This window comes from Rhinolophus sinicus, linkage group LG06 (assembly GCF_036562045.2).
Source record: "Rhinolophus sinicus isolate RSC01 linkage group LG06, ASM3656204v1, whole genome shotgun sequence".
Taxonomy (NCBI): Eukaryota; Metazoa; Chordata; class Mammalia; order Chiroptera; family Rhinolophidae; genus Rhinolophus; species Rhinolophus sinicus.
The window spans coordinates 33,564,461-33,577,538 of record NC_133756.1 but is presented as its reverse complement, the minus strand read 5'-3'; the positions used below and the strand labels follow the sequence as shown (position 1 = coordinate 33,577,538).

General features: G+C 37.2%; 1 protein-coding gene across 29 annotated transcripts in view; it reads right to left on the bottom strand.

The window, feature by feature from the left end:
• SGIP1 (SH3GL interacting endocytic adaptor 1) overlaps nucleotides 1–13,078 on the bottom strand; it is a 172,743-nt gene that overhangs the window by 46,345 nt on the left and 113,320 nt on the right. For 9 of the 29 annotated variants that reach the window (XM_074334890.1, XM_074334897.1, XM_074334905.1 and 6 more), the window contains 3 exons: nucleotides 10,075–10,202; nucleotides 8,981–9,107; nucleotides 3,009–3,068 (listed from right to left, as the gene is read on the bottom strand). In XM_074334890.1, coding sequence (XP_074190991.1) covers nucleotides 3,009–3,068; nucleotides 8,981–9,107; nucleotides 10,075–10,202 — 315 coding nt within the window. Of the gene's footprint in view, nucleotides 1–3,008; nucleotides 3,069–4,020; nucleotides 4,087–8,980; nucleotides 9,108–10,074; nucleotides 10,203–13,078 lie in introns of all 29 variants that reach the window. The other 20 variants (XM_074334896.1, XM_019731952.2, XM_074334888.1 and 17 more) reach the window with 3 other exon arrangements.

The window sequence follows — 13,078 nt, the reverse complement described above, 5'->3', positions numbered from 1 at the left end:
TAGGGAACTGTTCAAATATCTAACAGTCACATCTTCTACTTGTCATAGAAATATCTTTCCCTTTCTGCCATCTCAGAAGAATACTCTTGGGTAAATGAATTGAAAAAGTTCTTACCTTTTGTAACCTTTACTTTTTTTATTAGCTCAATTTAAATAGGTTAAGATTTCAGTGACATTTTTTATAAAAGTAAAACACTAGGAAATGCTTTGGAACTCTTGTGAATTAGAACCACTGTCTAACTTTCTTATGTCTCTAGTTAAATTCAATTTGGAAGTGTGACGCACCTCATGTTATCTCCGAAGAAACTCATAAGCCAATGTTCATTATTTAGTTAGTTGGTCAGTCAGTGGCTCAAACACTTACTGAGTGACTATGATGCCTAAAGCACTATAAGAACAAAGTAATGAATAAGACAGGGTAAAGTTTTGAACTATAAAAACACTATTTAGATGTCAATATAATAATTTAAAAATATGTAAAACAATTAATATTTTGACATGGGACTCTTTCTCCTCTTCTACATTCCCTGAATGAAGAACTGAAGCTAATGATAATCAATATTCATAGTAACAAATGTGGGTAAAACCAGAGTGCATTAGAAGAATATTCTAGAAGTTCTATTTAATAAAACGGTGAATGACAGACTTTTTGAATTATAAAAAGTAGAGTAGGAGCACTGTTCTCAAAGCAATTTAACATGTCACTATTTCTATGTCATCACAGCAGAAAATTAAAAAAAAAAAAACTCCTTTCAGGTTGTACTAACTAAAAATACTTTCTTAAAACAAAGCCATTCTTGCTCAGGTGGCAAGGTGTCATTTTTAGCTTCTCCTAAGTTGTCCCTTGAAACTGATTTTAATGTTCTTTTATCTCCATAAGCATTTCTTGATGATATAAGGAGAGACACACATGCATTATATGGCTGCTCCACAGTCCCTTGGGAAGCCTTATCTGTACTTCCCAGACTTGTGCAAAGTCCAAGATAACAGTACCAGAGATTCCAAATAATGTCTATTACAACTCTTTCTTGCATAACTCCTCTCGGCCCAAATTGAGGTGCTTAAAGAATTTGGCTCTTACTAATTAGAATGCCAGTTACCACGTTTAGATATCCAGAAATCTACTAACAAATATATTTTCCTAACACACAAAAAAAATGTGGTTCACATTATGTTATTCCACACATTTATTAACACTTATATTTGATTGATAATATATATATGTATATATATATATATATATATATATACATATATGTTTTTTTTAAAGACAAACCAACAACCAAAAATTGTCTTTAGATTGGTATCTTCAAAAAAACATGATCTCTCTCTGTTTAAAGAGACAACGAAGCTAAAATACAAGCGAAGGAGCCAATAGACAGTCTGAAGCCAAAGCAAACTGCAACAACAAAACCTTGCCAAAGTGTTTTGTTTTATTTTGTTTTTTTTTTCTTTTTGGAGCTCCAGACAGTTACCGAGGGTTATACTGACGGCTTAATTTCCTGGTTAAAACAGGGCACACTACAGCTCCTGCTGTGGCCAGACTGAAGCCAAGAAAGGGCCTTCACAGAGGTATGTATTTGCTTTGCTGTACTTCAAGATAACCAACCTATTCAATCACAACTTCTCCTATTGAGATGTGCTGATCAGTAAAAGGACACCTGGGCACTTTTTAATTCCATCTGATTCAAAGAGAAAGTATAGAAGATTGTAAGTCTGTGGACTTTGCATCTTGGTTATTACAAAATTAATGACCTGAAACAATGAAAGCTTCCGACATGATGTAGAAAATATGGACCCTCTCCTGAAAACTGCCCATCTACCTGTCCTCTATGTGAGCCAGGACAAGATATCAGGTATTTGGAAAGTTTTAAATTAGACAATATTTTCTGCTGCACTCCAAACTACTCCAAGCTAAGGACTCCCATGTCTAGAACCATCTCACAAGGAAAATTCACTGTTGAGAGAAAAAAGCCACACCACACGAACTACTTAAAAATCTGTATTACTCATTATGATTTTAAAAATTGTGTTAAAACACACATTCAAGTTTGGAAAGGTCTTTTTGTTATCACGAAACACAAAGACAAGTTTAATATTTAGACTCAGTTCTAGAGTATAATATTATTTGGCCAACTTTTGATCCCAGGATAAATGCAGCTATTTAAAATCATAGAAAGTTGGGGCTTGAGTGATAAATATTTATGTGTAAGATGGCCCATTAATTAGTTTAAAGGACTTAAATTTCCTCTGCCACTTAATTTAAATGGGCCATTTTATCAAATTGGACTATTAAAATGATTTACAGTTTAATATAAAACATAAGAATGCTAATCCTTAATGCAAAATATAACCAGTTATCCAACACTGAGGTTAGATACCTGACATTATATTTATGTATATTTTTCTTCATCTTCTAAAATGGCAAGTCCAGTGATAGTTGTCCATTTTACTATAGTCATTCCAGTTGCAATTTCAGATGTAACTAGAACTTACTTCAATACTTTTTTCTTTTCCTCATTTTTCTGATCTCCTATGCAGCATTCCTTGTCATAAGAATATATACGCATATTTACATTACACAATAATGGATGTTATAGCTGAAATATTAATTATCCAAATCAGTTAAATGCCAATTCCAACCAAAAATATCCTTGTATTTGTTGCATTGCATTTGCAATAGAGTTAGGAAAGAGCCCTGGTTGACAGAGTTAAGTTCCTTGGCCAAAAAAATGTTTTGTTTTGTTTTCTTTTTTCAATTTAACAGTTAATTAAGTAACCAATATTAACTGCAAATTAGCTTTAATTTTTGAATATGAAAAATTGAAGATCCCATACAAACCAAATTCATGTGGTATTTCTTTAGTATTTAATATTTTCTAAGTAGCCATAGCATCTTTATAGAGAAAGACCAGGTCTTTTGAAGAGAACTGGGATTTTGAAATGCAGATGGAGATAAAGGATGAGGGGAGTATAAATCAGAATCTGGTATGCTATGTACTACTTACCTTCAAAAGTCAAATAAAACTTTCCTCTGTCAAACCAAACGAGGGAAGGCTGTTCATTCTCTGTATGGCCAGGAGTTGAAGCGGGATGGGAAAGGTTAAGGAGAGGGAGAGAGAAGGACACAGTATGAGTTACAGAGCAGGTCATTAATCTCACTATGAGGGGAGGGCAGAGGCACTGCATGCCATTATCGTGCAGGAAAAAGGGAAGGCTGGCAATCTACGGGGGTTTTGTTTATTTATTTATTTATTTATTTTAGTTCAGGAAACAGAAAGCAAAGCAAAGCTATGGAGGCCTAAAGGGATGGGCGTGTGTTTGGTAGCTTGATACTCGGTGCGTGGGCGCATGGAGCGGAAGTCTTCCTGGCCATGCAGGGGGCGTCAGCATATTTTAACTGCGCTAGTTTGGGCAAACTGTCATTCAGCAATTGCTGTAACCATTTCATCTTCAATGCCATCCCCTTCTATACTTTCAAAAAAGAGATACTCGGAGTTAATGGGCTATAGAAACTTAGCTTAGGTTTTAAATGACAATAGCATTGCACATCAATTTAACGTTCTTGGAAGACATCATATATCTTCCATCCCCTCCCTTGGAATCACCTTAGGCATCCAGACACAAAACACCCTTTACCTACGTGCCAAAGAGAAAACAAGATTACTAATGGTGCTCTTTTTTTTTTTTCCTTTCATTAAAAAACAGTCCCTGGACATGTAATTCTGAGCAGTTAAATTATTCCTTCCTTTGTGAATTCACAAAGCAATAGCAGCTCACCTTTTTCGAACCTTTTCACTGAGAAACTGTCATGCAACCTGCTGCTTTTTCATAGGTTTACTTAAACATTTTTCAATGGCATGAGTTCCACAATGAACAGTCAATAGACAGGGTGTATCTGAGAGGCACTGGACACTCATGAGGTGAGTAGCAAGTCCATGAAGTTCATAGCATTCAGATGGCATAATGGCTTGGATTTTAAAGTCTAGGTATCTAGAGGTCACTTGGCTAGCACCATACCTGCAGGGGTTTCACAGCGCCTTTCAAATGAGGGCAGTTTGTCATAAAAAACATCATCTTCTGACACTACGAACCAAAGAAATATAAAGGAATGGAAAACAAAAACACAGATACAAATCTCAAATGAAATTAAGCAGCACACTTTACTGATCAAAACACAGGAATGATTTTAATGGAAAAAGGAAACAAAACCTAAGAAACTGGGATTATGACTAGGATGTGAAAAAAATGATGTGCTGATTTCATGATGATTCCAACAAGAAATTAAAATTTTAAAAGTGACAGGTGTTAGCATCTGTGAATTTGGCTGAAGTCAGTTTCATGGAAGAAATCACGCCCCCACCTTTTCAGGGAGTTGTTAAAGGCTCTACCATTAATAATTGACTCACGTAAGCCTAGTTCACTCAGACACAATTCTCAAGTGGCCAGACATATGTCTATCAATAGAACCTCCTGACATTACTGACAGCTCAACAGAATCACCCAGCATGCACCTCCCCTCCCCTCCACCAGGGGAAAGAGGAAGCTTTTAAGGAGACCATAAAAAAGAAACCATCTAAACCTGAGGTCCATGAATGAAGTATCCCATTTCACCTTCATCAAAATCCAAATTCAATTGCCTTGCACCTGTCTTTGGTAGTTATGGACTGTTAATTTTGAACAGCATTACTGTAATTCCATCTTTGGCTATAGTATCCAGCTATGGCCAAATGTCTTTGTAAATTGGTCTCAACAGTTGGCTCTGGACTCCAACCGTTCCAGATCTTTGCACATGGTCTCCCTTATCACCAACTAACAAATGCAGGTAATTGGAATTTTACTCTATGTGATTAAAAAAAAAAGTACCTAATGCCACAGGTCCTAAGGGTATTATTACAACTTTAACAGAAAATTGAATAAAATCTATACAAAGACCAGTAAAGGAGAATCTTTTCTACAATATAGAGAAGATAAGGAAATGAATGAGGGTAGTAAAATTAGTCCATAAACAATGTTTCTTGCAAAATATTCTACTAGCTTGCCTCCTAGATTTAGGGAGTAAGGCAGGGAAACTATTTCTTTGTCAATTCTTAAGGTTCTAGGATATCACCTGTCAATCAGTTTTTATTATACATGTGGCTTCCTTGGTGGCTAGAACAAGCTAATGCAACTCCTGTAATATCTATGGGAGAGAAACAGGACGAATGGAACTGGCCCTAAGGAGGACACTCCATAGTATCTAGAAAAAATAGGAAGAAAAACAGTTACATTGGCAGTAAACTGAATGTATCAGTGCCTTTTTATACCTAATAGTGGGAAATAATGGAGGATAGTCCTGTCTTTTAAAGAACTTATTTGCTATTCACAATCTCCTCAAAATGAGGAGATTCCAATATTGCCATTTGTTCTTTGAGCTGAAGTTAACAAAAGAGTAGTTCATAAGGGTTGAATAGCTCGTGCGCGCGTGTGTGTGTGTGTGTGTGTGTGTGTGTGTATGTTTTATAGTGGTTGTGGACATTGAAGGCTTAGAAGAAAATATCCTAAATAAATCAAAGCACTTAAAAAAATGAGTTATTGGATAGCTCTGTACTTCATTTAAATAAGGGCAACATTCAAATTAAATACAGAAGAAAAAATTTCCTTTGAGAACCATGGAAATTGCCTCAAATTGATCTGGGAGGGGGAAGCCAGTAATGGAGATAGGCTTTTCAAAAAAAAAAAAAAGACTGAAATTATATGTGGGAATTTTTAATTAGGATCAAGTATATCCACCTCCAAATGTCTTTCTTTTTGTGCAGAATAATTGACATTAATACAGGTATTTTTCAAAGAAAGCTTATCCAGTTCAGAATTACCTCTCAGCGTTAAGAGACAAAGGCTTGGAGGGACTATTTGAAGTTTTAGATGCTATGGTTAACATTCCAGTATTGCATACCAATCACTTTTGCTCAAAGTACTACACCAAAGGAAACATCAACGTCCAGGTGATGCTTCCTGTGGTGCCCATTAATGATTACTTTTCATTCATTACAGATTCCTGGGATGTTAAAAAAGCAATTGAAAATGCATAATTAACAGTGAAGGAATATAATTAACAGTAAATTTAACAATGAACAAAAATTGTCTTTATGGTGGTCTTTTTGCATTAGGGTCCGAAAGGAAGATTCTGTAAACATCTAAAAAAAACAAAAAAAAAACTGATAACCATCCATAGAAATAAGAAAACGTAATAAAAATGGATATTTACAATTAGAGATCATTCCATATTTATCTCTGTCTCTAAATGTCTAGGATTTTGTCTCTTAGAATATAATAACTTTAAACACTTTCTATATTACCATATTAATAGATTTCCCCCCAAAATCATACAGTGAAGTTCCAGTGAGCTTTATCGAATACAAAAGGAGTTTATTGCATTTCATTAATTGTAAAATGTGCACTTGTTCACCACACTTTAATCTCTCTGAAATTGGGATGTGTCTGAAAATCACTGTGATAAGAAAGCATTGCATCTTCGCTCAGTTGGCAGCTTTCCCCTCTCTTTCTTAGTCATATATGAAACAATAGTGAATCTTCTAATTGAGGGTGTCTTAAATTTGGTGAAGTACTGTTGCCTAGAAGCTCTTCATTCGAGTGTGACGATGTACAGAAAGTCCTATTCTCAGATGTGGCATCAGATTTACTACTTTATAATCACAGCTCTCATGAAAGAGTTTATGTCCAAAGTCTTAGAGGGGCATTTTCTTATATGAATTGTCATGTAGGAAGACTAAGTATGCTCTTAAAAAATTTAGTCTTTGAATTACATTAAACTTTGCTTATTTATTCTCACCACACTTGCCCCAAATTTGGCCCAAGTTACATAGGAAATGTCAAAAAATACTATGGTGGTGCAAGGGAAATGTTGAGGCACCAACTTCAGAGAATTTGTTGCTGAAATTTGCTAGTTTCCTGAGCCATTTGACTCCATTAAGTTGACATTCCAAGTCAGTCATTGAATAGTCAGCCCTTTGGTAACCAAGCAGCCAAAGCACATCTTCTCCAAAAAGAGATAAACAGCAATACACCAGAAGCTGCTGGGCAGTCTGTCATTTGACAATGTATTTACTTCAGTGAGAAGTGGTTGTCAGGTGACCTCCAGCAGCAGGAAATAAAGAACAGGACAGTGAGGAATGTAGGGAGAAGATGGAAATAAAATTAAAATGAACAGAACCAAACAGATTAAATCAGAATGTTCCTCATCAATGAAGCAATGTGACCATCCTCTCAGGTGGTTTTGTTAAAAAAACCCTCTGTGGTTCATCTTGAAAGAATGCATACTAGCTTTGTTAAGAATCAGAGTCACTGGCCAGTATTTGAGATTTCTGCGGCAGGGAGTAGAAAAACACATCATACAAAACATGGACACAGCTCAAATTCCCCGTGTGTGCGATTTTCTCTGTGAGTCTCAGTGAGTTGAAAGAACTTGTTAGACAGTCATCTGAGGTCACTTGAGGATTGCTTTCCGAGTGTCAGTTTATTCTTACTTTTCCTCTTTGACAAACCAGGAAAGTAATATGGAGTGGGTGGTACTTATGATATTCAGAAAAACAAAGAACAAAAAACCAGAGCAGGAGTGGGGGGAATGGCTGTAGCAATCAAGAGTATTAAAGAGAGTTCAAAAATAAAGTTGGGATGTTACAGAACAAACAAACAAACAATCAAAAAAAGCCAAAAAGAAATGAACTAATAGGTATATAAAAATAGAAAGCCCCAAACTGCCCCAATTGATGATGCAGATAAAGAATAGACTTGGCTATACATATATAATGTTAAATATCTGTCTGTTACAGCATCATATAAAATTGGATAGCTGGCTATATTTTCACCAAATTTGAAGGATTCTTTGGGGCTGGTCTAATTAATAACATAGAGTACATGAACTGTGCTGAACTTCTCTTTGGGAACCCTAAGAGACACACCTTATTCCCCTGGAAAACATGGAGTTCTTTTCCAGATGAGCTTTAGGTTTTGATCAAACTCTACTTCTCACACAAGCAACTCTGTAGCGTGCTCTTGGTAAGTAGCAGTAATTTATTTAGCTTTGGTTAATGAGTATCCGAAGCAATGCACAATGGCCAGCTGGTTTATAATATGGCAGACTTGGAGGGGAGTTCTGACAATAAAGGAAGACAATGGGGGGAAAAATGGAATGGGAAAGCTCCAGGTCAGAGACACCATGCAAATATGACAGAGGCGGCAGGAGCCTATGAAAGACGGGTGAAGAGGTATAGAGAGAGACCAGCCGTGGGAAGAGGGAAGATGCTCCAGGCAAAATGAGGCATTTAAACCTGGGAAAACCATCCAGTTGAGCATCCATTCTCAACTCTTCACTTTCATCACACCATAAGGAAAGAGGCACAAAGACATTTACTGAAAATGCCAGCAATGACTTATTTCTCGGGGAAAATTGGCCACATATCACTGAAAAGCACTAGTAAAAAATGTCAGAAAGTTTGCTCAAGTCCCACAGTGCCAATGTGTATACCACCTCTCAACATAAGAACAACCAAAAGTGATGAAGAAACGAAAGCTTCAAGAAAGTAAAAGTTGTAAATTTGTGATTTCTGATGTGGTACATGGTTGGAATTTAAATAAACATTCCCCCTCAAAGGAGACTATTTTGATTTTAAGAAATAATATCTAAATCACAAAACCTTATTTGACCATTTATTCTTTGACTCTATAAATAGCTCTGTATAGAATAGCATAAGAAAATTCCTGCAAAACACAGGTGTTAATATTCTTTTATTTGTTTATTTGCTTTTAAAGCACTTTGCCTGCTTTGCTGAGAAGGTGCTTTTAAAAGAAGAGTCAGAGGATAGTAGCAAAACACACAGCAAAACAATTTTGACCAGAAATTGGGCCTCGGGGGGTTTCAGATCATAAAAATAGCCAGTCAAAACCACAAATGGATGAAAAGAGAGGAGATAATTTTTACCAACTGTGGGAGTGGTGGCTGCACTCAAGGAATTGGTAGACGATATTGACGAAGTGCTTTCAGCCCGGGCTAGGGGTGCTATCGGAGGAGGGCTGGAGGAATGTATGGGAGGGCTGAAAGGTCTGGGCTGTGGGGAGAAGAAAAGACATGGAAAGTTAGATACACAGGCCATAACACTTTTTTTCCATATTTTAAATGTCTCCCAGCCCAAGCTCTAACAATTCAGGTTCTTAGAGAGTATAGGTGACACCACTTGTATACTGAAATTGATTGTATCTATACAGAAACTTGTGGATGGAGCTAGAAGAACCATAAACCACAGTGTGCTACACTCACTAGGTACATCTGAGTTAGAGAAGCTGAGATCTGTGATGCGGTCAGTGGTTTCAGAACTGGGAACTCACATGCCTTCAGGGACTAAGCAGCTAATATAATATGAGAGCTTAACCCCGTTTAATGCAATTTACATGCAAAACAGTAGGCTGTACTAGCCAAACTAAATATTATGAACATCACCAGTTTGTCGCTCCTGTGTGTGGATGCCAAAAGAATTTACCTCTGCCAGAAGTCTCTTTATTTTTCACACAGAATGTTCTCTACCCCTTACCCTTAAAACACAATGTAAGAAACTTCCAGAACAAATTCATCAGGCCACCACTCTCCTTTATATCTACATACTATGCCTATCACCAATAACTTCTCTGTGCAGTCTGGGGACAGAAATCAGGACTTGCCCTCTCTTGGGGTCTTTCAAAACCAGATAAATATAATGAAAAGAAATGCCTCCCTTTCTAAAAGATTTAGCATAACTGAGTATGACTGTCTTACTTTGCATCAAACCCCCTGTAGCAGAACTGAGGGCCCCAGCATCCCTATTTTAGATCCTGGCTTGAAAGATGGTAGAGATTTGAGGAGGGTTGAAATGTACACCCATACTGCAGTGACCGTCTTTTGAATGCTACCTGTCAGAGCCATTTGTATAAGTGATCTAAGGCTTAGATCTGAAGTTGAGATAGTCTGTGTTAAGGCTTTTGACTTCTGTTTGTCATTCTCACTGTGAGTTTCTGAGCAAGCCAAAGCAGAAGGGAACATACCACATCTCCGAGTCCAGGTTTTCCTGGAGGTAGCTTTGGCCGAGATGGAGGCCGGGGAGGAGGTGGCGGTGGGGTCGTGCTGCTGCCGGGACCCAAGGGAGTGGCAGGCCGAGCAGGGGATGATGCACCTGAAAAACAAGCTGGTGTTAAAAAATAGGGTATCTGAGGGAAAAAAAAATGGCTGTAAGCACAGGTGGCCAAAGCGCAATCATCACTTAAACCCTCCTTCCCCATTCCCTCACAGTGCAATGCCAGTCCGGGACACTTTTTGTCACCTCCGCAGTTAGTATATTCAACGCTGTAGCACGTGGTGTTTTTTGTTTCTTTGTTTTTTACTTAAGAAAAAAAAAATCACTCAGTTGAACTATGGTTGATGGCAAAAGCTGAAGCTCATTGTCTTTGTTGTCATGTGACACCCAGTGAAAGGTAAATCCTTTTATTAGTCTCTGTGACAGAAAATATGTTCTTAAGACTCTTGGCTGAGTGGAGAGTAGCTTTCCTTTTTTACTATGCTTCAAAATATGAGTGCTGACTTTATAAATGTAAGCAAACATTTGCTGGTAAGCCAAGGACAAACTATAAGAAGGTAAATTCAATGTTGCATAAATACTTTGTGTTTAGAATCTTGATAACAGGAACACATGGAGTTTAGAGGATTTTATGTTTTGAAGGAATCTGTTGTACGTAGTTTGCCCATGATGATTTTTGTGATGATTTTTAAAAGAGCCTCCTGGATTTACTTTTCTGGCTGTCAATGACAAGCATGTGAAACACAGAAGACACACAGAGGCTGGCATGCACACCAATCAGCACACCAGTGGGGTCTCTAGACTCAGGGGTCTGCCTATTGGCAGTTACATGTCTCGGATACATGGGTAAACTACTTGGCCAAAATCCTTAGGAAAGTCAAATTAACATTCCAAATAGTTCTTGTTCAGAAAAGTTTCAACTACTCCAGATGTTTTGTCACTTTGAAGCACAGGTATCAAATCATTCCAAGAAAATTTTAAGAAATCCTGCCCAAGGAAAATACCTGCCCCTCCCCCACCCAACCAACACAACACTGTTTCCTGGAGAACCCTAGAGCAGCAGCTGTCTCCAGATTTTCAGATTCTCGAAGAAGTAGAGCAGCAAACCCATCATCTCAGCATCTGCTCTCATCTTAGGAGAGTCCGTGGGGCTAAACCTTGCTACTCTTGTTTAAACATCTTGCAATCTTGAGTATGTTGTGTTTCTCTCTGCTGTTTATTCTAAGTGTAATTTCATTAGTGGGAAACCCTACTAATTATTACCGCCACCTCCATCCCTACCTCCACCTCCTCTCTATCACTACCACTTTTTTACTGTATTCTTACTTTTTATTTTTTTTGGACCAGAATCTATCCTAGGTACTTTACATGCATTATCTTATTTTATCTCCACAGTAAGCTTCAGAGGAAGGTGTTCTTACTATCTCAGTGGAAATTAAAGCTCAGAGCTGTTCAGTAACTTTCTCAAAGTCACACAGCACAAATGATCTACTTAACTCCAAAACCCAAGCTCAAATGCAGTGTCTCATAGTTTAAGATGGACTTATAGTTTTAGGTAGAGTTCCACATTTTCCGTAGAGCTTGGTTGTATTTTTTGCAAGGACAGCTTGCAAATACCTTTCTCAGTATAAATATTCTTAGTTTTTTGGCAAATCTTCTCTTGAACAAAAAAAAATGGGGTATGTTTGGACAGGTCCCACAACAAAGTTTTATTTCAAGTCAATAGATTTACATACAGGATGTGTTCAGTAAACAAAAGTGACAGCACAGAGATTGGAAATAAGCTTTCAAACAACAGTCTTTATCAGGAAGTTTCCTGGGGCTTTTTGGGGGGTTCTAGTTCATTGGAAAATCATGCCATAGGAGTACTTCAAAATGTGTATCCATGGGTCTATTTCCAAGAATTACTCTTCTGAATCAATCTCAGGTAAAGGTCAGCTGTTTATCCTTTTCCTACACGTTCCAGAGGGGAAATTTTAAAAACCAGTTTCAGTAGTGCTTAGGAAAGTAGTAATAGGTTGTCCATCATCAAGGCAGTGTAGAATACTGAAAAAACTGGATGAAAAGTCAGATGATCTGAGTTCTGGCTCTGCCAGCCTCTTATCAGTTTCCTGTTTTTAAAAATGAGAATTGTTTCTACCTTACAAGGTAGTTGTAACAATCAAAATGGAAAATGCTTATGAAGGTGTTTTACTAAACTATAATTTGCTACAAAAATGAAAGGCAATCAATAGATGTTAATGCTGATGGTTAAGATGTGTCTTTTGATACAGTTAGAACTAAAAACAAAGAAAAAAGTGTCTAGTTGACTGTTTTCCTTTTCCTTTATGGACACGTGATTTAACTCATTTTTTTCCTTACTGAATTGATTTAATTGATTTGTTGTGCAGTTGGAAGACACTAAAGGAGTGTTTAAGAACCAAAACCTACTTGACAGAACCCTGAGGTTCAGCAGAGGATATTCAGGGCCTGAGGGGACATTTCACAACAAAAATAAGGCTTCACATGGTTTTGTGTGATGACACAATTGTTTTGTATTATAGGAGAGTTGAAGATTATTATTTGTACATCTCTATCATTCTTCGATGTTTAATTGTACTTTCATTTTCCCTTTAAGCAGTGTTTATTTCCAAGACCAATGCTGGAAAATAATTGGATAACATCACCAGTTAAGGCTTAACTTTAAAAATCACACATACATTGAGTTTCATGAGTTCAAAAAAAATTGGCAATCATTAACATGTACTCAATCCATGTGCTGCTCTCACCCTGAAGTTTCATCATAGTTTCTTTGGTAACCCCTGACACAGCGTAACTGTAGCTTCAACTTTCATCTCTCTTTTTGTTTGTGTGGGCCGCTGGGGAGAAGTGGTAAATGGAATCCAACAGATCTGAGCTCAGATTCTGGCTCTGCTGCTTATTAGCTTTGTGACTATGGCCAAGTTCCATCTCTGAGCTTCTGTGTCCTATCTGTA